Source organism: Haliaeetus albicilla, chromosome 12 (genome assembly GCF_947461875.1).
Source record: "Haliaeetus albicilla chromosome 12, bHalAlb1.1, whole genome shotgun sequence".
NCBI classification, from domain to species: domain Eukaryota; kingdom Metazoa; phylum Chordata; class Aves; order Accipitriformes; family Accipitridae; genus Haliaeetus; species Haliaeetus albicilla.
This window is the reverse complement of record NC_091494.1, coordinates 15,118,504-15,145,555: the sequence shown is the minus strand read 5'-3', so window position 1 is coordinate 15,145,555 and position 27,052 is coordinate 15,118,504. Positions and strand designations below refer to the sequence as shown.

At 39.6% G+C, this 27,052-nt stretch overlaps 1 protein-coding gene across 8 annotated transcripts; it reads left to right on the top strand.

Annotated features, from left to right (window-relative positions):
- The first annotated feature begins 256 nt into the window (after positions 1-256).
- LOC104311667 (tropomodulin-3) lies at positions 257-26,808 on the top strand. 8 transcript variants are annotated; one of them, XR_011327087.1, is made up of 11 exons: positions 257-279; positions 6,888-7,074; positions 8,514-8,670; positions 16,352-16,474; positions 17,106-17,195; positions 17,715-17,845; positions 19,066-19,173; positions 20,640-20,783; positions 21,136-21,280; positions 22,416-22,557; positions 23,713-26,808. XR_011327087.1 is itself a non-coding variant. In XM_069798237.1 (11 exons), exons 2-10 carry the CDS (start codon positions 6,949-6,951, stop codon positions 22,469-22,471), a joined length of 1,080 nt encoding a protein of 359 aa, XP_069654338.1. In that variant the 5' UTR covers positions 504-621; positions 6,888-6,948; the 3' UTR covers positions 22,472-22,485; positions 23,713-26,808. The 8 variants fall into 8 exon arrangements, 2 of the variants coding, with proteins under 2 accessions (XP_069654338.1, XP_069654340.1); XR_011327083.1 differs by lacking the exon at positions 257-279 and adding an exon at positions 487-599; XR_011327082.1 differs by lacking the exon at positions 257-279 and adding an exon at positions 504-621.
- The last annotated feature ends 244 nt before the right edge of the window (positions 26,809-27,052 follow it).

Below are 27,052 nucleotides of genomic sequence, written 5' to 3'. Positions count from 1 at the left end.
TGACCCCACCGGCAGCCACACACCGTGCCCGCCCGACCACGGCCGCCGTCGGCTCCCTCACGGCCCGCCGCCGCCCCGCCTCGCCTTCGCCTCACACGAGAGGGCGGGAGCCGCCCCGCCCCTCACGGCACGACGGGCCCCCGCCGCCCCGCAGGCGCAGGCGCGGTCTCTGGCGCGGCGCCCCGCCCCGCCGCCGGACTACAGCTCCCGTCGTGCTCGGGGGCGGCTGGTTGCGGCTGAGGGAGCTGGGTTCCTGCTGCTGCTGTTGCCGCCGCCCGGGTGAGTGGGGAGCGGCTGGGCGGGGGTCGGGGCCGGAGAGCGGCCGCGGCGGGCGGGGGTCGTGGGCCGGTAGAGCGGTCCGCGGGCGCTCGGGCTGTGCCGGGCAGAACTCGCGGGGGTGCCGGGGAGGGGGTGGGTGGCGGCGGGCGCAGCCCTCCGCCCGCTGCCGCAGCGCGGCGGGAGCCCGGCGGGAGGGGCCGCGGCGGCGGCGGCGGCGGCGGGAGGAGGAAGAAGAAGAAGAAGTAGAAGGGGCTGGGCCGGCGCCCGCCCGCCCCGGACCCCGCGGCTCACCGGGCGGGGGGGGGCCCCCCAAAACCTCGGTTGGTTTTCCGGAGTGGGAAGGTCAGGGCTTCGTTAGCGCGGCGCCGAAGGGCGTGGGGCGGGGTTTTCGTATTTGCGTTGGGAAACGGGCTCAGCGGCGGCGGGGCTTTCCTGCCGCCGGCTGGCGAGGGGCTTGTGCGGGCTGAGGGGAGCCGGGCGGGTGTCTGCTGGTGGGCGCTCAGGTGCGGGGCGCGGGTTAATTTTTTTTCTTTTTAGCCAGCGCCCAACTTTGCTGCGAGACCCGACAGCTGCGCCTTTAAAAACTTTGCCCGCAGATCCGGTTAACGTAATTCTTTCGACTTGCCGTATACGTTTTCCACAACTTACGAAGCGTGCAAGTTGATGACACTTAATTACGGAAGAATGCTTTTTCCGGCGCACCCGCGGCTGGCGGAGGGTTTGCGCTCCGCAGCTGCGGGGAGCCGCTGGCGAGGGGACGGCCGCGGCCCGGGGGGCTCCCGTGGGCGTCCGCGCACCCGGGTCTCTCTGTTCCCGAAGGACTTTCGCGTTGGCTCTCGCCGTGAGCCTCGGAAGGCTGTCCGCCTGTTTCTTTGCGGGTAGGCGCGAGTCGTGTTGAGCGTAAGTAAAGCGCTGTTCTAGGGAGGTTGCCGTATGGTTTAAGTTCGCTGCAATGTGTTGAAGGTATCCTCAAGACTAATGCTTTGCTACTGCGTCGGGCGTACAGAGCTTGAAAGACAGCCTGCGATGTAAGGGGGAAGCTGAAACTGGCTAGTACTCGGAAGTTTTCCCCAAGTAACATAATGGGAATAAAGTGAGTTACTTCTACTGTCCTGTTCTAGGCTTGTAAGTTTTGCCACTTTTCCATAATGCGTACGAGTACCTGAGTGTTTCTATAAATGCTCAGATAGCTTGCATCCGATGTTTGGTTTTGACTGAAACACCTGTAGGCAGTTCCTCCAGGAGGAGATACTGTGTGTCAATGTCCATGGGCAGTAGTTCTCTGTTGTCTGAAAAAAAAAAAATGATGCCAAAACATCCTTCGTCCTGGCCGGTCAGTAACTCCTGACACAGTGGTGCTGCCCTGCGTATTGGGAGAGGGAATGGACAGCTGGAGTGGCGATTTCTGCCAGAGGAGCTTCTCGGGGCAGGCAGTACCTGTGCTACCTGGGATTTTTAGCTTATCTCAGCCTTGTATTTCTTTGGGATCATAACACCTGCCCTGCAGCTAGTTCAATGAGCACGCCTGGAAGTGTCGTGGGGATGGGTGTGCTGAAATGCTGCATCCCGTGCTGCCGAGACTGCCACTTCTGTGCCCCGTCCAGCTTGCCGAATGCGTGTTTCAGGGCTCCTGGCTCTGTCACCTGTGCTATTGTCCGGGCTGGGTGGGTGCGTCCACATAACCCTGCAGCGTGGGTGACTGGTTTTCAAGAACAGGCACACAGGAGTCAGTTTTTATGGGACGATGCCAAGTTGGCAGCTTAGCCATCACTCAGAGCACCCTGCCTGCAAGATAGCTGTGTCCTAGTTCTGTGTGGTTGTATACAGGACGTATAAAAGAGCAGAATGGGCTTTGTCTGGTTCCAGGTGCCCTGTGATACAGAGGAGGAGCTGGCAGGAGCTGGAAATACAGGTGTTTTCAGATTTCCTTTATCATGGAAGAATCTTCACGGTCCATGTAGTTACCCTGCAGTAGCTGTCTGTCCCCCTCCACTCCCTGGGTCACTGTATGGACAAATGTGAAGTTGGGGAAGCTCAGTTTGCCCTGTATAAAACTTAGTGAATTGTTTCTTTGAACAGAACAAAGCCTCAAGCTTGCTTTTGTAGGAAAACAGCCCAGAATAGCTATTCCCTACTGCCTGGAAAACACAATTTACCCTGACAAAAAGCGTAGTCAAAGATGAGCTGCCACCTGCTGGCTCCGTAGGCTTCGGGCTAGGGAATGTCTGCTGGTTCCCTGGGCAGGAGAACCTGGTTTGTGCACCCTACCCCAGGCTGGAGATTTGGAAGGCTCGGGTAGGTTTTGGAGAGCTTTCTGCTGAGCAGCATTAGACTGTTCAACAAAGTTATTGTAAGGCATTGCAAAAACATCCGAAGGAACCTGCTGTGTTTATGGTAATATTTATATTTACTCATTTTTCTCCTAGCTTTGGTAAATAAAGATAGCTCTTTCAAGTGCAGCACATTCTTCATAAACAGTTCTGTATAATCTTGCATACTGGAAAAAAAAATTGTTGCCATCATAGGGGTTCCCTGGGGAAATGCTCAGGTTTGGCTCCTCCAAGCAGCTGGCATGGTCTGGGGCCCTGACTGGTGCAGGAATGCTGACAGACCGGTGGACCCCCCCTGTTCCAGACCCCCCCTGCTCTGGGTCAGGTTCACCCAGAGGCTGGGTGGAAGGGGGCTCTGAAGGAACAAATGAGATTAAAGTGAACTCTGCGAATGTGCTGGCCAAAACCAGCTCGGTTTGTTTTTCATGATGTCACTTCTATTTTAAAATCCAAGTTACGGAAACCATTTACAGTGGACTTTTAACAAGACTGTAGTTTCCTGTGGGCAAGATACTTCTAAAGAGTTACTCCTGTTAGGGTCCCAAGAAATTGTGTTCTTAAGTATAACAGAAATGTCGGGGGGGTGTGGTGTGAATTTTTGGAAGAAAATTGGAAGCTAGCTATTTTTAGAATCTTTTGGTTTTTAAAAATATAATTTCAGAGAGGAGAAAACAAAAATATTTTAACTTGTAGGTAAGAGGTGTGTGAAAGTTGTTTGACAGTCTTTCAGGGGATGATTCAGGTAATTATAAAAAGGCCTGAAGTAAAGCTACTGCTGTCTTCTAATTTCTTTAGTTGTTCATTGATTCCTCCGGTGAAGGAATAATGGCAAGATTTTTGTCTCTGTGATGTCCAGCAGAATACCTTAATTTCTGATTTTTCAACTTCTTTTCTGCTTAACAAACAGAGAATTGAAATTTGATTGATTGGAAGTGATGGCTTTGTTTCCATTTCCCTAAATGTTTCTTATGTGACTGTGAACTTGCTAGAGTGAAGAACTTACTTTACCTTATAGTTACATACCTGAAAAAATAATACTAGCGCTTTTGACTTTTAACATATATAATGTTTTCATGGTAAAGCTAAGAAGGATACTTAGAAGAAAACTAGCTCTGCTCATCAAAAAAGTGCAAAGTATTTGCAAAGCCAAAATTGATGCTTACAGTTTTGCCTACAGTTTTGCAGTAAGATGTGCCACAAATATTCACAGTCTAAATAACTGCCCCTTCTAAAAACTTGTGATTTATTACACATGTATCTTTCTCTGTGCTGCACTGCTACAGTGAGTGGTGGAAAGCAAAGAGAGTACCAAATGTGTTTAATGGAAGGTGAAGGGGCTTGTTTGATTAGATTAGGGCTTCAGCTGGCCTTTATGCCCTTTTTACACAATGAGAATTCCTGACACCATGTTTTAAAACCTGATTTTTAACATTATATACAAGTGTCGTATGTGCTGTGGTTTCTTTGTAGGGAATGTTTCTGAATGTCATTGCCGAGCAATCTCTGTGTAGTACAGATATGCTAATCAGTGCTACCATCGTAACTTTTTAAAGGTGTCTCATGTTAAATATGCTTTCATCTTTTAAAAAACTTTTGATGGATAGGTATTAGAAAACATGTCCGAAACTCTTTAAATTTAAATTTGCCAGGCCACATGTGATTCTATTCCTCTTGTTGAAGTGAAGACTCAAAGACTCAGTTACAGAAGTAGTGAGTTTTTTGCTCTCCTGCTTTATTTTTCACTTTTTTTGTGTGTGTGAACACTAGCTCAGGATTTGAAATGGCTACTTTGATCGTATTACAGAAACAAGTGAGACTAAGGGCTATGACCTGAACATTAATTAGTGTATTATAAAGGATGAGTAGTTTTCCAATGTCAAACATACCAATGCAGTAAATAAAAGGTAATTAATTCTGGGTGACAGCATTTTGCAGCGATTCACAGAGAGGAAATGCAGCCTATGTGAATGTAATGCATGGTTATGCAGTGCTACTCCCTGTCAGAGTAAGGGGAGCATTATTCTGCAGTACGCTAACTATTCTGCTCCTTTTAATTACCTATTAAAACTACATCTTTTAATATTTCAATGCAAATGGACATGCAGAACTGTGGTAATTAGCAGCATGTTGATGTAGGACTCAGATGGTGCAGCCTGGTCACAAACAGTGTTGTGTAATCAGCTGCAGGAAATGTTTTTCTCTTATGATAGTGTGTAATGGCTTAAACTGTAAGGAAGGGCAAAACATTGAGGCTTTAGGAATGAGAAGTTTGCATGCAGATTGTGTGGCATCTGCTGCAGCTATCAGCTAATTGTCCTTCAGCTGTTACACACCTGGAGAAACAAATACCACGAGACTATAAAAACTGTAGGAGGTGGCATGCGAGACCATAGAGACGCTCCTTTAGTTACTGCTGGAACATGGCTTTGAAAAACATAGGCGTGCTACCTTCTGTATTTTCTGCAGCCATTACACTCTGATGTTCTCAGCTCTGTGGCCTCTTGCAAAAAGTCCAGGCTCTTCCAACATGATTGGTTTTAGTTCAGAGGAAGCCAGACACTGTTCTTTTGATGTAATTTACCATGAAATTGAGAATTCCTCCTTGTTATGTTTGAGAGAACTTTACCTAAGTTCAGCTTTGGAATTATGTCCTATCAGTGTCAACTGTGGCTTACAAGTAAGCTCTAGTGTTTGTATCAGTAATATTTTTTGAAAACGGATATCCTGAAAATAGCTGTAAATATATTCCTCATTCAGGTGTGGATGTTGGTAGGAACTGAAAATCTACCATTCTTGCAAAGGCAATTGTTAAAACCAGCTTTACTTCCCACATAAACTTGACTGAATGGTGTGGATGAACCTTTATGTGCTCATGCCTCTTCAGTGTCCCTGAATTAAAATATCACCGTATGTAACTGACAGCCAGGGAGACCTTTCTTGATGTAAACAACTGAGGTGAAGGAATCCTGTAAGCAGGATTCCATGGTATAGTTTGTATATAAGACCCTTGTTTTCCTTTTACTTAAGAGGCAATAACTTTAAATTGACCTGTTTTTGAAATACAGTGTAACTGCAGGTTTGAAGTAATGCAGTTAGCTTATGTGATGTGAGCATCTGACCTGGAATGTGGGCTATTGGAGAGCAAATAACGTTTGCTGTATGTCTGATCTGTGTTGAATATTTCTATAGAGCCGAGAAAAGGGTTAGGGAGGCTAATGAGCCTAAATGTACAGATGTAGCTTTTGCTCCCCAGATACATTACGGATACTCTTGCTCACTTACAGAGAGTCATTCAAGTTACCTTTTATGTGTGCGCTCTCAACTTGAAGCAAGAATGTAGCTGAAGAAAAGGAGAATCCCAGAACTTCTTACAGAAAAATGAGAGAAACCAACTTGTCTGCTTCAACGCTGTCATGATCAACTGTTTTTTCCAAGCCAAATGCTCAAAAATTGTGACTGTTAGAAAAAAGGTTCCCTGTGCTTTCCTTGTCCGTGAGAAATACTGTATAGACTGTACATCTTTTGAAGGACCCCAATTTCCTCTAAGTATAATATTTAGTGAGCAGTTATATGGTCTGTTCTGTATTTCTAATTTTTTTTTTTGTAGTAGGATTGACTGGAGTGCTGCTACTTAGGAGCTGTATTTCCTAAGCCTTTCATCAAGGTATTTTAATTTTCCTCGGACAGAACAGAATGTTACTTCAATGGTAGTGCTATAATTAACTGGGAGGCAAACTTCCTTTGTTCCCTCTGTAGTAATACACTGGGATATGAGTCAGTAGTAACCAATTTGCTTGTTTGTAGTGCAGTTCTTTACTGCCCTGGAACAGTAGCAGCAACAACAGATGTAAAGCATCTTAACTCTTCTTTTGCCTGCAGTATCTGTAAAAACCAGTGGTGTTAAGCTGGACTCATAAATACTAGGTATAGTTGGTATCTCCTCTCTCCTACCCCACAGCCTGCCCTGCTGCGTGGGAATTATGGCCTTGGAGTTCTTGTCGAGAAAACTGGGTGCTGGCATTCATCTGAAAATATATATAGCTTATGGAAATATATATAGCTGATGGAAAAGGGCATGGCGGGATGGGATTCTTGTCAGTGAAGAAGCAAGGTGTAGACAGCTTCCAAGCACTCCTTGTCTGCTGTATAATAACAGATAGATATGAATACTGGATGAAAAAGCTTTCCTTTCAGAGATGTATTTGGAGGTTGAAGATGCTTTGTAGTTGGGATGTTTACCTTAATTATGGTTATTTCTTTTAAAAACTTTTTTAATAGATCTGGTTAAGAATAAAACTTGGATTTTGAAGTGTTTGAGCAACTTGCTACTGCCCAAGTCATGACACTCCCATTTCGAAAGGACTTGGACAAGTACAAAGATCTTGATGAGGATGAAATTCTTGGCAAACTTTCGGAAGAAGAACTGAAACAACTGGAAACTGTTTTGGATGATCTTGACCCTGAGGTGGGTATTAACCAAGAGAAGTTTGATTTTATTTTTTTTTTATTTGTTCAGAAACTAGTCTAAAATAAATTGAGACTTTTTTTTACTTGAACAATATACTTTTGGACAGAGGGGGTTTTTTTCCTAGTCTGCTAATGATCTTATTGACAGATACATATGCGTATATAATGTTTCAACTGTTTATTTCCTGTTTGCAAGGTGAATGCAACTCCAATAGAGGAAAATGGAAGAAGGGATTGTCAGGAGGAGCTTTCTGGGATTTATTTATAAATAAAAATTGCTCGTAGTCATGTTCTTGAAAAGAAATTTTATTTAGAAGAGCCTGTTTAACTTTCCTGTTTCCAGTGTTGTCTGGTGAACAGTCCTTTTGCATCCTTTTTATTTTTTTGCTTCTGCTGTTGGAGTTTGATGGGAGAGGGAGGGTGCTAACCTCTTCTAAAGATTCCTGGCCCTGTACCTAATGGCCTATATCTATTCCTGTCCTTGTGCCGACTTTGCAAAGAGGAGGCAAATAATTACTCAGCTCCTGAATGATTATGTCGGCATGGGGTATTGAATGAGAAATATTTTAGCTTTCTGTTAGAAAGAGCTGAGTTATGTCTTCTACTAATGCGGCAGCTAATGTCAGAATCCAAGACTGGTGTTTTCACCTCCTGATTCTCTGTTCTTGCTTTAATAGTACCAGGATTAAGTTTAATCTTGATGTTCAGGGATCACTTAATAATATTATCATCACCTACTTTGTTGCACAGCAAGATATTCTTGGTATTTTAATTGGCTTTGGCTTTATAGACATTTTAACAGAGGAGAACTGGCAAAAATGATTGGTTGTCTTTTATGACAGTCTGAATTTTTATATGTTCTGTTCTTTCCATACTAATATCCTCTGGTTTGGGTTTTTTTTTTTATTTAGCTGAAATATGTTGGTGATAGCAAAAAGCCACCCTACCTTGAGTCAGGTCAAAAGTAGAAATACTCTGTGTTAAATGCCAGACAATAGTATAGGCAGTTGTCTTAAAGACTTAGAAACACATTGATGTAAGCAATGGAGGAAGCAGCCTCTTGCTGAATGTCTAAACTGTAAATAGCTGAGTTTTATTTACTACTACTAATTTAAAGTGTTCATTCTAGAAAAGAAATGCAAAGTAACTAGCAAGTCTAGTGGTGGGGGCTATTGTACTGAAAGAATTGCTTCAGCCCTATTCAGAGTGCAGTGTGCTCTATTTTTAATTATATTCTTGGTATCTAAAAAATAGGTTACCTTGTCTCCTCCCCTGTCCCAAAAAAGGGAAGCTGGCAAGGGATCAAAGATTGCCTAAAAAGGATGATGTATTGGGTTTGAACCTTGGTGAGAGAGAGAAGGAAGAGGGAAATTAAACTAAACAGGTGTTCACTCAGACTTCCTAAGCTGTACTTGTTTGTTCCATTTTGTTTTGCAGAACGCACTTCTCCCTGCAGGCTTCCGACAGAAAGACCAGACTGCTAAAAAGGCTTCAGGTCCCTTCGACAGGGAACGACTCCTGGCATATTTAGAGAAGCAGGCTCTTGAGCACAAAGACAGGGAAGACTATGTGCCTTTTACAAGAGAAAAGAAAGGTAACACCACCCTTTCTGGTGTAGGTGGTTGTGAAATCTCTGAAGTGGCCTAGCCAGAACTACTGTGAACCAAAGTTTATTGAAGCACCGGAATGCTTTTTAACTTGCGGCATTTCCAAATGAGTGCTACTGTGCAGAGGTGGGATGCTTCCTGTTCAAGTGTTTTGTGGTGCTGGGGCTGTTCTGCTGTTTGCATGTAGTACAGGAAGGATATAAGACTCAGATTTTTATCAAAGATTGCAAAGTTCTGATGGGTATGGTATCCTCAAAATAAGAGCTACCCCTGATTTGTGTCAATAATAACAAACGCTGTTGTGCCTGTGGCTTACGCCCTGTGGTGCTGAGTACAGAGAGTAACATTTGTTAATACTACCCTGAATTTAAAAAATAGCAGCAGAATGATGTCGTGGTAGATGATAATGTTAAAAGATGTTGTAGCTGACAAGGCCAAGCAAGTGGTGTATGTAATCATGTTGTCTTTCTAGTATCCTTACTGAGAGGTTTAATAAGATTGCATAGTTATTGTTACCTAATTGCATAGTTAACTGTCACAAGAAGCTCTGAAATCTGGCAGTGGTTTGTGGTCTAAAAACCACGGAAACATTGATCCAATGAGTGGACACATTATTAAAGCCTGGGATTTCAAATCTTTGTTTTGGATCTAGTCTTGTTGACTTGGTGGGAAGCATTTTCCTTTCCAGGAAAAAGATTTAAAAAGAATGTGCATCTTAAATATTGTAAGAATAGATTCCCGTCCCATCTGCCCCCCCAAAACAAGAGCTCCCAAATTTGTTGTGCCTTACTAACCACTATTGGTAGGGACAGAAACTCCCAGTCCTGTACTGGAAACATATGCACAGGAGGTGGCTTTTAGCTGTCGCCACAGTGTTTGTGTACTGCTTGTGAATCCTAGCTTGTCTGAACCTTCCCCAGCAGCAGGGCAGATCTGCTGCAGTAAGACTTCAGTAAATTGTTTGGTAAGTTGTATTCCAACTGCCCAAGATGAACAGGCTTCTCTTTTCTTAAGGGTTTGAAACCCTTTAATTCTACTTAATTATCTGGTGTGAATCATTGCTTATTTCAGACTTGAGTCTTCATTCCTCTACTGAGTTTGTATATATGATTGTGGTGTATATTTGGTGAAAATTTTCTTGGGGATATTGGCATTTTCCCTTGAAGTAATAGAGAGATTGTGACTTTATAAAGTGCCGCACTGTATATGATGTATTACTTCCTTAATACACAATGTTTTGCCTTACTTGTGTAGTTTAATGCCACTTTTACTGATACAACTGTGACACTCCTTTGCTGACGGGAGAACGGGAGTTTGCTGACTGAATCTGTAAGAGTAACCGAGTTAAGGATAACACAATGTATTGACTGTCGAAGGCAGTCAAAGGTACCTACAGCAGCAGTACTCTGCTGCTGGCAAGTACCTGTTGATCCCATGTTTGCTTCTGTAGTGTCCCGCTGCTTCCTCCCCTGTTCTGCTTCTTGCCTGACATACTTGCTAGTATATGTTGGAGACAGCCTAATGGTTTAACATGATTGAGTTCAAGTATATTTGGGCCTCATAGCTCGTTTGGGAGTCCCTTGCAGCCTGGCTAGCTTGTACACTGCTCCTTCAGGCTGGGCCTGGAGGATTTGCTGTAGTTAGTACTTCTTTTTCCTCTGAGTACTAGTGCTTCATTCATTCATTTAAAGTCAGCTTACGTATACGTGTACACGGCAAAACTATTTGTTTGGGTAGACAAAAATCTGTGAGAATCATGTAGAAAAACAGAAGGGTCCAGCTGTAATGCAGATCTTGGTTAAGAAAGATCAAATGTCATTTCCTTTATGTAATAAAGTATTACTAAATAGCAGTCTGTCTGGATGTTGCAATATGTCATACCAGTTTAATTAGTAAAATTTCCTGTATCTCTTAAAAAAAAAAGTTGATATTTAATAACTTTTTCTACCATTTATTTTAGTACCATAGAAGAGAAAATAATATGAAAAAATGAAATGTAGCTTACTTTCATTGAAACTAAAAATGTGGAAACAAATGTTCAGTATGGAAATTCTTGCTCTGTTAAATGGAAAGGAGGAGGAGGCAAGAAGGCTAAGCTCATTTTGGAGTAGGTGAGGGATAACCTTTTCCTCATGAAAGTGTTATGGTTCAGCTTTGACTTGCTGCCATGTTTGTAGCCGTTTTGCACAAAAATGGCAAACCTATGTAACTTAATCTTTTAAATCAAGAAATCATGATCTTTATCCAGATGTAAAGCTTGGAAAGGGAGTGGAGCCAAACTTAATACTTGTGTAAGATGTTTTTAATCTAGAGGGAGCTCTTATCCTAATGTGCTTTTCTTTAATATTAAAAAACCAAACAAACAACTAAGCTGGCTTACAATTTTTCTCTTTGGCTAGGTAAATGTATTGTGGAGAAACGCTAACAAATTGTAGAATAGGAGTAGGTGAAAATCTTGCTTGATTATGCTGTTAATTCAGAAGAAAACTGATAATCATAACCTTCAGATCTAGAGGTTTTGTGGGGAAACAGATTGGAGTTGCAGCTATTGGTGCCATTTTTGTGGGTCAGGCTTTACTAAAATATTTCGGTGTGCCTAGCTGGTCTCATTGCTCCAACTTGGTCCAATTATTCATTTCATGGAGTAAGAAGGGGAAAATCTATCCTTCTCTTTCTCTTTTCTTTTCCTGTTTTAGTAGAACTGATGTCCTGCGTGGTGATTTGGCATGCAGGTTTACCAAAGCTTACCCTGCATTAATTTTAAACTTCCTGGCTTGCTACTGCTTCTGGTAACCTTGTTCCCTACTACAGTGTAAAGGAAAATCTTCTCTTCCAGTTGTCCCAAGTACCTCATTTGGGGGTAACCTGTTATTAAAACAATGTTGCATTTGTTTTGCTGATAGGTGATGTGATTTCTCCAAATCTTTGGAACTTTTTTGTGCTGTGTGCTATTAAATGTGGAAGATCTGAAATAGTGTCCTGATGTAGTAAGATGAACAGTGCTAAAGAAATGTAAAGCTTGACAATCCCTAAATTATATTCTATTGCATTTTTCCACTGCCTGATTTTGTTTCTAAAAGCATCCTTAAGAACATACTTTGTTTTTAAATGTGATTTAATGACTTAAGTCACATTCTGTTCCAATTAAGTGTTGAACTATACAGTAAACCATTGTTCAAGAGATTCATGAGAGCAATGTGGTAAAAATTTCAACAAAACTAGCTTTGTCTCAATCTGTGTACGTAAGTATGTCATAAAGGTTTTATAAGGCATACTGCAAGGAGAAGGAGCTCTCGTCTAAACAAGCGAGGCTTCAGCACTAGTCTGTTGCCCTCGAGTGTGTTCCACACATCTGACCAAGTCCTCACTTCTCTTGGAACAGCAAAAGATGAGAATAATTGCACCTGAGATAAACATATCTAACATCAGTGATGTACTTTGTGCTGTATAGTGCAAGGCATTAGCAAATTATTATGTAAACTAAGCTTTGCATTTCTAGCCTTTGCACTTCTCTAATCATGGCTTGCTCTCCCTCTTCATTCCTGCCAGCGTATGTTTGTTCTGTGTAGATTTGCATTTCATGTAACTTATGCTTAAATGTTGGTTTGGTGGCATTTTTTTCCAGCTCTATCACCCAGAAAATATTGTTAGGCTGAAACTGTAGTTGCCACCCTGCTCAGTTGTTGCTCTGGATCACCACTTGCTTCTGTTGCAGCAGGATTTGGGGTGCTGTGTTCTCTCTTCGCCTTTCAATCACTGGTCTTTAAAGGAAGTGTGTTACATGTTGTAAAATGAAACTAATATCCTTTAGGAGCTTTGGAGAAACAACATGTCAAATTGACATTGTCCATACAAGATCACTAGAACAAAATAACATGTGATACTCTAGCCTTAATGTAAAACAGTTTTCTAACTTACTGCTATGTGTCCTGTAATCAGATAATGAATAACAGTACTGTTTCTACAGTAAGACACTGAGGAAGTCCCTTGTAAGTTGAATTAATAAAAATAGTATTAAATTGTGCTTACAAGTGAATTGATGAACCTAAGTCTGTCACATGGTAAGAACTGGTGATTGAATTGTGGATTATATAAATTCCTGTATTGATAAAACTTTAAGGAACATAAGATGTAAGGAATATATCAGATGTTGCTTGCTCTTCTTCATGAGGTCACTGATGAGATGAGCTTGTATTTGGTTGTCCTCAGGTGACACTTGATTCCTTTTCTGCAAACAGGTACTGCAAAGTGGATTTTAGACTTTCTTCTGATCTGCAAGTTGTGGCCGCTTGCTGCCTGCTAGCATGGGGGTAGGACTGCGGGATATGTGAGAATAGTACCAGCAGTATGCAGTGCAATGGCCACACTGAACAGACCTGATTTCCTCAAGATTTTCAGTCCCACCTTAGATACTGTGAGTCTGTGTATGAAATGTCTAGGGCACTTCAACAGACATCATCCAACGTTTCTGCCTTTTGAGCGATATGATTGTGTGGAACTTTCAGTTTAAAGTTCATTCTGTAGCAAAGAAAGCCTGTGAATTAATTCTGACATGTGCTTCATTTAATATGTTAGCTAAAGGCATAGGAGACCTGAATGCATCATTATTACAGAAATGATGTGAACATCTCTGAAATTTGCCTCTTCATATTGTATTGCTTAATCTTTGCAGTATCCTTGTTGGCTGAAAAGGAGGATGTCGTGTTCCTTCATGTGATCAAATCCTTGCTATTTGGAAATGTTCCACTTGAGGGCCGAGAAAGCTGTTCATCTCACGGGCTGCACAGATGTGTAGTTTTTTGGTTTTTGTTTTTTTGTTTGTTTGTTTAAAGCTTACTAAGGGGGGGAAAGGAATTGCCAAACTGTTGGCAGCAGGCCTTGAATTAGATCATTGTCCCCAGAGACACAGGGTCTTTGCCTTTTTGAAGTAAGTTCGTTACTAGGAGTGGGAAAGGACCTGCTTTTGCGTGTGCATTGTAAACTTCTGAACTCTGGGCTAGGATGAGATGAAGCCAATGAATGAGAGATTATATACACAAGGGTGTGACCTGTTTTATAACAAAACCTGCTCCTGACCCAGTTCATGTGACTGGAGTTGGCTGCAATGAACACTTCTGGAGGGGAGCGGCTTTTAACATTTTTGCTTTAATAAAAACTGAATATACTTCTCTCTCTAGGTTATCTTAAGAGTCAGGCAAATGTTTAGAACCAGAAGTTCCTTACCTATGAATTTAAGAATTACTTAAAGTAACATTAGGAAAAGTAGTTCTTTTTTGTGAGTACTGTGTGATGAACCAGATGGGAGGCTGATCTAGGTTGAAATACATCTTTACAAAGTTGCTTTTAATTGAGATCAGTTTCCTTCTCCCGCTCATTGCCTGCTGCAATGATGCTGCAAATAGGATGACATGAACAAAGGCTCAGGTGCTCAAATCATGCTTTCCTTCTCTTGTCCTTCCTCGTACTCTGAAATGCTCATTTTTTTACTAGTCTGTATTACTGAGGGAAAACAATGTAAAGATAGCTAATGAAGGGCTTTAGATCGTGTGTATGCTGTTCAGAGCATTTTATGTGTTAGTGAAAACCTTGTCAAACATTCTCATCTCTCTTCTGAAAATTACAATTTAAGTTGAAAGTTATTCTCTCCCCAGTAGGTGATGCTGGTGAAATAAAATGGGAGCAGAAATGTACTGTATCAGTTATATCAAAATAATCCTAAACATTTACTAAGCCTTCAATTTATGAAGGTTTTCTTTTAATCCTGAATCGCCACAAACATAGCTTCTTTTGCACTGTCCATCAAACGTGAGGTATGGCTAGTAATGCATGTCAGCTGCTTTCAGCTACTGTTTGTAGTCAGTACAGTTACGTAAGGAGATTTATTTTTTGCTTCTAAATATGGATAATGACCATTTATACAACTTTCCAAAGAGATAGCAACCCAGGAACAAAAATACTGTGTTGCTAGCAACAGATCTTGGTCATCAGACTGTGTCGTCAGAGAAAAACCTGATACACTTCTTTGTAATCTGTGCTAGTGGTAATGCATTGAATTCCTTTAAAAAGAAAATGAACCACAAACTATTGTAATGTAGGGTGGGAATTTGGAGAGAGAGAAAAGGTGGATGGGTTTTGTTATGCCTGTGTCTGCTGTGGGACACAGGAGCTGACTTCAGGCACTGCTTCCCACAAGTGGTGAAACCAAAATCCCGCTTTGTTGGAATTTCCCAGAAATGAAACTGAAACATCCCTATAAAGCTTCTTGTCACTGGGGGGTATTTAAAAATGCTAAACTTAGTCTTAGTCCAAACATGTAGCAAGATACACTTGTATGCAGTATGAGGAAAAAAAATTAGGCTCCTGACTTCTGCCCAGCTAGTCTGATTCTGGTGCATGGTGGGGTTTCCTTGTGTAATTGGGATGAGCTAGGGTGGTAAGCGTGTGGAAATGCTTTTTAGCTATGAATATGGAAGAGGGTGGGTTCCTGGATTAGCACTGACACTTCACAGGAAGATTATCAACACCACCTCCTACCCTGGGAAATAACTAAAGGAAGTTGGAACCCCTTTCCCACAGCTCTGCTGATAGCTCAGGCAACTTGGAAAGTCTGAAAAACTTTGAATAACTGTTAAGATGACATTCACAGTCTTCTAGTTGTGAATTACTTCTATCAAATGCATCGGGTTTGTTCTGTCACACAGTACCAGAGCTTTTATTTACCATGCTAATTTGTCCTGAACCTCAGCACCCCTTACCTCTCCTGGGTTCTTACCTAGTGGTAGACTTCTTTGTTCTGAAAGGCCAATTCTAAATCATTCAGATCTGAACTGTTTTCAGAATAACTGTTAGAATAGCTTTCTCATATTCTGATTTCAGCTGAAGATATATGCAGGAATTATGCCAAGTACCCAGACCTCTATTTATAACACATCTCCTGAAGTAACTTTTCCCATTACCTGTCAGTAATGACTAAAAAGTTGGTGCAGAATGTGATATTACTACTCTTTCTTTTCCCACTCAATCTTCTGTGAGCTTTCTAAGCATCATTTTAGAAAATAGTGTCATTGGCAGAGAAGTCTATTATCTTGGTTTGTGCTGTTCACAAACCATGGTTTTCTCAAGCAGCTCAGGTATCTCCTTTTTTTACTTCAAAATTGAGTTAACATCTGAAATCAGAAATATCGTGTATCCTGTAAAAGTGCAGTGAATTAGTCAGGTCCATGATTTCAGATGATTCTTTGATATTCTATTTCTCTGACACATTCAGATTACAGTTCTGCCTGGGTCCCTTTCTCCCTTGAGAGGCTACTGGTCATTGTTCTCTAGCAATACTAAATTTTCCTTACAGGCACTTTTTCTAGGCTGTTTAAAATGTATAATGGAGGCTTATATTTTACTTTCTAATCCTTAGGAGAAACAACTAAGATTGGAGTCACGATACAGACTTCTGAAAATTTGGAATAAGTAATGTTATATTCCTGTTTATGCTCTTTCCTCATCTCTGACTTTCAAGAACAAACAGAAGACACCTCATTCCTTTATGTTGTCCTTGGTGCTCTTCTTAGGATTTACTAAATGTAACATGTATTCCTTAAGTACAGAAAAGTTTAATGATAAGTAGCTATATAATACAAAGTAACATCAGACTTTTCATTTTCTTTACGCCAGGGAAAATATTTATCCCCAAGCAAAAGCCTGTACAGTCTTACACAGAAGAAAAATTCTCTCTTGATCCAGAACTGGAGGAAGCCTTGACCAGTGCCACAGACACAGAATTAGGTGACCTTGCAGGTTAGTTTGTTTGTTTGTGTTTTTTAAGTATGAAGGGGCTGGTGCGTATTTGGACAAAAATGATCTATAATTAATGTGGTAGTGTATTTGTTATCTGAAATGTGAACTATAGGAAGTTGTAGCTGTGATAGAAACTAGATCACGTTATATGCCAGTTCGCTTGCAGCGTATCAACTTTGTTGATTTGTAATAATTTATAGGAAGGTAGATTATTTTGGCCTGCCAAAGGGATCTGATTTTCAAACTCAAAACCTTTACATTCATGCCTCAGACTGGCCGGGTTTTGTTGTGTACATTATTGCTTTTTCTTGTGTATAAGAATGTGTTGCTATGTGCCTGTATTCCTAAAGCTTCAGTCAAGAATTTTGTGACTGAACTGCACTTTTAAATTTGCTTGAACCTGGTGAGGTCAAATCTTTCTAAGATGTGAAAGCCAACTAAAGTCTATAATTAATTAAAAAAATTTTCTACTTTTCTTTAAATTATTAAGAGATTGAATGGCTTATTGTACTGATAACTGCATGTTTTACGAATATCAGTTGTTACTATTTAAAGGAACCTGCATCTGTGCTGAATTAGTCAGGAACAGTAAAATTGTTTTTTTTGCTTTTTCTTTTTTTTTTCCTTACAGCTATACTGGGAATGTCCAACTTGATAACAAACAATCAGTTCTGTGATGTAGTAGGAAGCAGTAATGGGGTTGACAAAGACAGCTTCTCAAGTAAGTGTGTACGCAAGTGCTAGATAAATGAGTTCTTTGTACTGCACACAGTTACCATAGCATTAACTATTTTCTGTCGCACTAGCATTCTTTATAGACTATTCAGTCTTGAGTTGGAAATGTGCATGTCTATAATATTGCTAATTGAGTTCTGGCAAGAGTGGAATTAAAATATATGTACACTAAAATCTATCCTGCAGTTAAGTCACTTTTTGGGGAGAAAGTAGGCATAAACATGCATTTGTGTGTGTTGGTTTTTAGGTTTCATATTTGTGTTTGTAATTCAACTCCTATGTGCTTTCTGAAAAAAGCTGGTGTGCAAGAAAAGCAGAAAGGCTGAGAGGACCTTTGGAAAAGAGTTGAACTTTATGGTCAGGAGAGGATGGTATGCTTTTTGGGTGGGGAATAGATGTAAAGACTGATGAATGATCTTTAAATACAGTGAATATTGAGTATGTGTATAATTTATTCACAGTGAATGTATGTGATCTGTTTGATTACATTTAAATGTCTTTTCAGATATAGTAAAAGGTGAAAAAATGTTGCCTGTTTTTGATGAACCACCAAATCCCACGAATGTGGAGGAGACACTGCAAAGGATTAAAGAGAACGATTCTCGTCTTGTTGAAGTTAATTTAAATAACATTAAGGTAATAGCCTAAAGTCTGCAGTAAATATGCTGCCTTTTCTCAGTAGAAGACACTTCAAGCTGCAGAACTCTATAAGAGAGCATGATAGCCTTATTTTAAGTACAGCAGCCTTTCTGCTAAATGTTGCAGTGTGTGTAATCTCAAAAACCTGGAGCTAAACCGATAAGCCATCTTGGTTTCTTTTGCCAAATGTGCATTTAAAAAGGTCTTAGATTTTCTTACTGCCAGCCCAGACTTCTGTTGCTGCCAAGTTGGTGACAGCTCCAGCAGTTCACCGTCGTGGAGTTAACTACTTCTTTGAATCCTTTGTCCTTGATAAAGCAATGTGCTCTCAGTTACTGCTATTGCAAACAAAGTGATGTTTGTACCTGACATCCGTCTGATTCTTGTACAAAAGAGCTGCCAGCAATTAGCGCAGCTTCTGCTCATAAGTGTAACAGTTGGTTTTTAAATATGACTAAAACTTTTGTGTATTTGTGTGAAAGAAAACAGAACTATAGCACTCTTGACTTACAGTGCAGACAGCAGTGACAGGCTGCTTGCTAGCTGCAGCCTTGCTAGCAGCCTAGGCTATTTGTTGCCATTACTAAAGGAAGAAAATAAAATACATGGTTTGGGAATATTGTACAATAGAGAAACGCTAGCAAAAATAGATGCCCAAAAAGGCAACAGAACAAAATTTCTGATAAAGTAAACAGAAATTTGCTACCCTAATTAATTACCTAAAATTATTCCTTTTAAGCTTGGTTCCTGCTACACTGTAAAAATTATCAAACTATAAATTGGCAAATTCTGGAATTATTCTTAATAGAACACAGAGAGTGAGATGCTAATGGTTTCACCAGTCTAAAGCTCTAAATCTTTTTACATTTGTGAGAGGTTAATTTGATGTTGATAGTTAGCAGAATGTTCAGTTCATGTAAATTTTTCTCAGTAACCGCTCCAAGTTAGTCAAATATTTTTTAACTCTTCTATTCTGGCAATGGCATCAATGTAGTGAAGATGACTTTGCTTTATAGAATTGGTGACTGTAATAGCCATTGTATCTTGCATATAGCTTTGCTACACATGTAGGCCTTTACTGTGAGACTGCTGGAGACCAGTGACAGTCAATATTATAGTACATTTTGCTGTAAAGAGAATAAGATAACGGAAGAAGTTGGGGGGGAGGGGATAAACTTGTGTATCTCAAGAGAGTGAAGTGCTATTTTTAATTCAAGAACATACCAATTCCAACGCTGAAAGAATTTGCAAAAGCCTTAGAAACCAACACGCATGTGAAGAATTTTAGCCTTGCAGCCACCCGAAGCAATGATCCTGTTGCTGTTGTAAGTACTCTTACTGATGTGCTTAAGTGGGGTGCAAGGGAAGTTTGGATGGAAAGACAATGGTAAAGGACTGAGTTGAATCCTGTTTAAATATTTAGGGGTGAAAATTATTAAATTCCATTACACAGTAAAGTATGTTTTCTTTAACAAACCTTTATTGTATCAAAGTTGGTAAATGATTCCTAGTTGACTAATACGCAGCAATGCATCAGATGTATGAGATGAGTGAGAATTCTTTTATTCCAATCCCTTCCCCCTGATTTTTTGTTTTGCTAACCTCCTTCCTGTCTGTCTTTTCTAATTGTTTAGTTCCTGATGTTCATTCCACAAGCCAATAGTATATTCAAAATTAACTTTAAAAGAAGCACATTTGAGGACTGAAAAAGCTCATAATCTTTTTCAACCAACTAGAGTTTTAGTTGAAGAAAGTTGCAAAATACCTGTTTCACTATTCTCCCTGCTACCAAAGACTGGCTTAAAGCATTGGCATATAAAGTATAATATTAGTCAAGGTATCTAGTTTGACACAATTGAAACTTAAGTACTTATCATCTGGTCCTGTTTTTCCTATGTTGAATCAAAAGCAGTACCTTATTTATTTGCAAATAAAGAGGTAAGAAAACAACACTAACTGTTTGGCCAGGACAATCCTTTGCATTTGTTTTAATTTCATATTAGAAGGAAAACTAGTTTGAAATACTCCATTAAATGAACATTTGAAAGCTTTGGTTTGGGTCAGTTAAAAAGTTCCTTTTCGGTAGAACTGAAACATTTGTAATAAAAATCTATAAAGGCTTCTTTTCTCGGGTGTGGTTTTGTTGGGCGGGGTTTTTTTGCATTGTGACTTGAAAGAAAAAAATTTAAACGTTATGATTTTTATGACAGTTAACCTCAGCAGTTAGCTATTCTTGTTTTCTTATTTTCTCAGAAATAAAATCAGGTATATGCCACTTCCATAAGAGTGCTTTTAGCTACATGCTGGTACTGTGCTTAGGACTTTGAATTTTGCCTCTTCCTACCAAATCTGTAGACACAAGGACTTTGAAAGTCAGATCTCCTGTTTACAAATTAACCACATCTAATTCTCCTTTCAGTTGACTAGTGCCCTTTCTTTGGCCTTTACTTAGCAGCTTGCATTACTCATTGTACGCTGTGAAGGCTTACAAAATGGAATTGGTCCAATATGCTAATTTCAGACAATTTATATTCTGTGTAGCTTTTTAGTTTGTAACAAGAGAAAGACAGGCCTTTTCTTGAATAAATACTATTTAAAAAGGGAATGTAGGAAATGCCTGGTTGAAGACTCGCTTCAGTCTCAAATAATAAGTGAAAACTCACGAAGTTACACCATGCAGCTGTGAACTTGTTGCTCCTATTGAACGAGTTAGTGGAAATGGTTATCGCTGTGTCCAATGATGTACTGTAGCAAAATTCAAAAGTTTAATGATGCTTTCTTGCATTCAAAGGCTCTTGCAGATATGCTGAGAGTAAACACAAAATTGAAAAGTTTAAACATAGAATCAAATTTCATCACTGGAGTTGGAATTTTGGCACTGGTTGATGCACTGAAAGATAATGAAACATTGACAGAGATCAAAATTGATAATCAGGTAAGTGAGGTGGTGGTAATATCATAATTAAAATCAGTCTATCCTAGTTGACTGAATATTTTTAGAAAGCAGCCTGTGATAAACTTTCCAAAATATTTTACTTTTAAATATCTTAACTCAATGAATGATTGTCCTTAAGATTCTTAGAAGCATCCGGTTAAAGTTGATTCCTGGTCACTTCTGTGCTTGCTTGTGCTTTAAAATGCACAAACGTATTTTATGACCTTCTGCCTTTTAGATTAATCAAAATGAAGATAAGTGTTTATTGACTAATATGATGAAAGTCTTCTGATCTCTTTTAGGGTGAACACACATAAGCTCTGTTGTCTTTGTATACCTTTTACTTTAACAGAGGCAGCAGCTGGGCACAGTTGCAGAAGTAGAAATTGCCAAGATGCTTGAAGAAAACACCAAGATCCTCAAATTTGGATACCATTTCACACAACAGGGACCTCGAGCCAGGGCAGCTGCAGCTATCACAAAAAATAATGATTTGGGTAAGACCTGTCAGTGGTGAGCAACTATTAAATGAATATGTGTGTGTGGCACAGCTTTTAAAGGTGTCTGGTTTTTCTGTTGACATAACCAGGTAGCAAAATATAAGTAGATCAGTTTCAGATCTCTCCTGTGCTTTACTCCTACTCTTCCTTGCTGCTGGATGTTCTTCTTTTACTTTGTTGCAGGGTGTTCAGGTGTATGAGTTGAGGATTTTTAGCACAGTCTAGAACAAGAACATTCAAATTCCACGTGAGTTATGGCAAAGGGAGGGGAAATAATAGTTTTGATTGTTCAGTTTTATTCAGGTTAAGATTAATCGTTTCTTTAAAAGCAGTACTTAAAATTTATACTGCGAGATGCCCTTCTCAATGCCAGTGCAGCCAGTCTCATCTGGATTGCTTGAGCAAGGAAGCTGAATGTACTGTCATGTGCAGAGGCTGGGACTGGGTCATCTCTTCCCTTATGGTTCTGTTCATGCACCAGTGCCTTCCCTGCCTCTCTTAACAGTAGCTGGTAGCAGTGGCATCTTTATTTTGCTGCAGTAAGTTTTGTTGGAGCTAATCTGTTAGAATCCTAACTAAATGGACCAGCAGAAAATGGGTTAATAACGTAGCATGTGAATGGAGATTGTATAATAATGTCAAATACTTGGAACTCTCAACTACAAGAAGATAATGTGGTCCATCTATTTAAATAGAATTACATTTTTAAAACTCCATTTAATTAAACTTTATGGCTTTAGGTGCTTTGTGGTAAGGATTACACATCTCATCAGTGCAAAAATGGGCCAGGTAGTTTAGTAGTAGTACAGGAATACATTAGAGGGCATGACATAGGAATTTGGTTTAAAGATCTGCTTCCTCTCTGAGTAAAGTTTAAAGTAGAGGAGAAGAGCTCTGAAACAGATGGAGTAAGAGTAACAGAATAGAGCATAGAGAGAAGGGCAGCACTCAGACAATGCATAACTCTTTCCGAAAAATAGATTTGAAACAAGTTATTTTTTCATCATAACACTTCAGGTGTGTCTGTATTTCCTTTTAAGGTTTCTCTTTTCACTAGTTCTCATTTTAGTATTTGACTGTTGGAAATCTATGTTTCTATTGATATCTTGCCTTTTTTTCTTTGCTTTCTTAGTCTGGAGTATGCGAGTAAAAGTTTCTGCAAATACCTTTTCATCTCTCAAGCCCTGAAGCTACAGAGACAGGTTACTCTGAATACCCAGTTGGGTATTGAGCACTGAAAACTGAGATGTTCAAAGTCTCTCACTTCTGTCTTTGTACGTTTCTTCTAAAACAATAGTCTACATCTTCTTTCTCCCTTGTTTACACTGTGTTGTATGACTTCCCTTTGTCTGAAACTGTGTACATGTTGCTTTTAACTGCATGATTGGAAGAGTCTAAGGTTGGAAACTCTTCCATCTGTTCTTGCAATTTGATGAAAGCAGGTATGCATAACTTCTGTCTTTGAAAATTATTTGGATTGAAATGGAGGTACATCTATGGGTCACTTGCAAAGTGAGCAATACATTGGCTTTGTAAAGAGTAAAATTCTAGTGTGATTTTTATTCTGTTTGTTTCTTTAGACTGTATCTAAAGCATTTCTTGAGACAGGAAGAGGGAGGGGAAACAAAACAGGTTTCTCTCTTATTTTGATTTGAAGATAAAGAAGATCAACTCAAATTGCATATATCTGTAAAACTATAATTTCCAATTAGTGGATTTGAGAACAGAATCACTTTCTTATATAGATGTGCTTGCTCAACTTCTTTAAAGAAAAGGGAGATGCTCTATATAATTTCTAAGACCCTTAGCCTCATTTGTTATGTCTGCACAGAAAACAGTTTGATGGGGAAAAAGAAAATACCAATTAAAAATACTACAAATATTGAGCAAAACTCCAGTCATTCAGTCAATCTTGCATATTCTTAAGTCTAAACAGCATGTGAGCTTTTAGGGATTTTATTCACAAATTTTTGCTGCTCTTGCATTTTCTGACAATTGAATATTTTTCATTAATAAATGGAATGTTTTAGGCTATTGAATGTAACATCTTTTTTTATAAAGTGTATAAATCATATTAGATGTACAGTGAAACTCTTGACCTGTTTCTTTTGAAGCCATGTAAACTTAATTCTCTACCACTAAAAAACTGCAATGTCAAAAAAGTGTTGGCTAAATTTGCTTACCAAACAAAATGATTAATGTTTCCCCCGAGTCTCTCCTCACAAATATTTGAAGCTCTTAATGAATAATGCAATAAGCACTGCTAAAGCATAAGCTTAAAATGATGGATAATATTAAGTGTTAATTACCTTAAGTTGTACTATGTGAAACTTTGTGGCCAGGTAACTGTTGATGCTGTAGAAATATGAAAAGTAGTTACAATGATAACATAGTAAAATGCCTTTTTTTTCCCCCCTCTCTTGTTACAGTTCGCAAGAGAAGGGTTGAAGGAGACAACTAGCAAATCTTATTGTCAAAACTATGTGGAGATTTCAAGGGTTGTCAAGGCACGCTCATCATCGTGGGCTTTGGCAATCTTGGACTACATTTACCTGGGTTAGAAGGGAAAAGACTGGAAACCCCATTCCTTTTAAAGCAAAGCTATATTAATAATCTTTTGGTATGCATCACGTTTTTCAGATTGAGACACAGTAACTGTACCAGTCTCTGTACCATAGTTTTTGATTGTTTTTTTTTTTAAGAACTTTTTTGTATTCAAGACTTTGGCTGTACTTTCTACTAAAAATGTAATTGCAAATCAATGGTATAATTGTCTGTAGGTAAAGAATGGGACATTCAAGATCATTGGGCAGATAATGACGCAATTGAAATGTTTGTTACAAAATCTGGGGGTGCTTATTTACATGGAGGGGTGTGTATATTCTTGAAAACAATGTATTAGTGAAAAGGGATTCTTCACACAACAGTTGGACTCATTGTGTAGAGCTGTTCAGCCTTGTTCATATGCACTGAAGAGAAATCTTTCACAGCTATCTTATTTGTAAGTCTACTTTTTTTTATTTTTTTAGTAGTTCTTGATACTGTGATTAAGTTTAAAGACATCCCTTTAAACCAAACAAAAATAAATTGGCTAAGGACTTCTCCCAAGAGATTTGAGGGACTAATAAAGAAGTGGAAGCATTGGGGGGGGGGGGGGGGGGGGAATAGGAGCCTTGCAAAATGAGTTGTTCTGTTACACCTAAACTCTTAAAGTCTTTTTCAAAAGGTTCCATAACTATATCTTGCTCTGTATCTAAACTGGATATGTTTTTAGACTGATTTCATGTGTTCATCACCATTATTTAGTTTATATTCTTTGCTTAAAAATCCTTATCTACATTCATAAGTATCAATTTTGCTAGAAGTAGTGGACATGCATTTTAAATTCTGCATAATTCTGTACAGGAGAAGCAGCCTTAACTGTAAAACCACTGTCCTAAGTTGCTGGCAAATGGAAAAATCCTTTTTTAGAAGCTGTTGCACTAAGCTATTAGTACTTAATGTAAATCTATCATTTTTTTAATAAAGCAATGAATTAACACTTTTAAGAAAGGATTTTTGTATTCTACTTATGTCTTGATGTTGAAACACTACATAAGACGTGCAGAAATTAACCAGTACGCAGTGTCAAATCTGTATGGTGTAGTAATAATTAAAGTATTTAAAGTTCTATATCTAAGCAAACTAATAAGACATCAAGAATCACTTCAACTTCTGTACATAATCACAGTAGACTTCTCTGAAATAATATGAAAATCTGGAGGCTTTTAGGTGTAGGTCTGTTTGGACTGTACTGTACTAGTTTGCTCAATGTTGTCATGAGATCATAAACTCACAAAAATGTTCTAAAGGACTGCTCAGCTATATTTATAGCAACAGAGAATTCAAGTGACAGCTCTTTTCATCAAAGGATCATAATATGGTGAGCATTTTATGTATAGAAAACATATTGGACTGAGATTTTTGCATCCCGTTGTATATACTAGAAAAATTTAACAGAGCAACTCCCTGACACTGTGCCCATGTTGTAATCTGCTGCAAATCTTGTTTTGGAGCTTTAAAGACAGACTTTTATTATGGAGGTGACTTCGAATTTTACTGCAACTGTACAGAGAATTTTAAACTCTAGTGCCTTCAATGAGGATGTATATAACTGGTTCATACTTGTGGAAGAACATTTTTTTCCCCATTTCAAAATTGGCCTTTTCTTATAATTACAAATAAATGTGTGCTCTGAAAAGCAAGTTGGAATTAATTGTTAAAACTGAAGACTATACATACTCTAACTTTCAAACAACTAGAAGTGAACTGACTAGTAACAAAAAGGGCTTCTTTGGTTTTGGCTTTTGTAAATTTCCAAGAACTTTTAAGATTTTGAAATTTAAGTTCTTGTATGCATAAATTCACAAGTGTCTTTTTACAGACGGTGCTGTATAAACATGGCCAAAGCATGTCATGTGCTGAGTTGCCTAAAGCTATACTTTTTATTTGCTAGGCACCATAATAATTTTGTGTCAAAAAAACAGGCTGTAATGTCTTCCTTCATTTGTTGAAGGGCTGCATGTTCATGGAATCTGTTCGTGTATTGATTCTATGATGATTCATTTTATCATTCTCTAACAAGATTAGGCAATTATCTCCTACTTGAAGATGAAGCAGAAAAATGAAAGGCCGGATTATGGAAATGATAGCCCCCTATCCTTTCCTTTACTAAATCAAGTTTAGCTGCTTAATGATTTATATTCCAATCAAAGGCAGGGGCTTTAAAGCTGCAACTCTCAGGTGTCCTGTCACAGATGATAGTAGTGGACCTTAATAATTGGTTTAGCTCAACAGCTAAGTATTTGACTGCTTGTTGGCACTTTCAGGACAGGTATCTGACAGGCTGGGCATAGAAAACTAGTTGGTTTGGGTTTGTTTTTTTGGTTTTGTTTTTTCAGCCAGAAGGGTTTGGCCCTCCAAGTGTTGCAAGACATTTGGCGCTGTGCATGGAACGGTATCGAAAACCACTTTTATGTCTACAGTGTGTATCCTTTTTGGAATAAATGAAGGAATTTAGTCTGTAGCTGGGAATCGTAAACAGTCTCAACAAGCAAAGTGAATACTCTGATGTAATGCTATCACGTGGAGTGAGATCTAGTGTATGACTTTATTGAGTGCAAAAGTGGTATTGCTTTGATAACGGGCTACCATAAAAGTAGGGTCTCTTTTTCCAAAAGAGGCGATACTTTTTTCTTCTTATTTTTCAGGCTTAACGCAGAAGTCAAATGACCATGTCCGTTGAATCTGTTGGTTCCAAGCTAAGCATGGAAACTAGTTTATATTCCAAAGCAGTTATCTATTTACTTTTGTATTTTAAAGAAATAGCCTCATTTCCTCTACAGGTCGAGCAATACTGTTTGTAAGCTACAAACGAGCAAGTGTTCAATTTAAATTTCCGTTGAGGAAACGCGAGTTGAGTGTTTTAGCATATCAGCACTATATGCTGTCAGATTGTAAACCAGTAAAAGTTTTGGATGATTAAAGTACTGTATCCTTGTTGCGGTCTGGGGGCTTTGTTTGTTTTCACTAGTACACCCACTTGCTTAAAGCTGACCCCTGCGTTTACGTCCAGCCGTGGCTTTTCCTTCTCCGTGAGGAAAGCGAGCGCCCCAGCGGCCCTTCGGGGAGTGAAGGGCTACTGCTCTGCAACGCGGTCCCCCCACAGCAGGCCCCGGCCCCGGCCCCGGCCCCGGAGAGGTGTCCGGGCGCCCACGGAAGGAGCGGCGG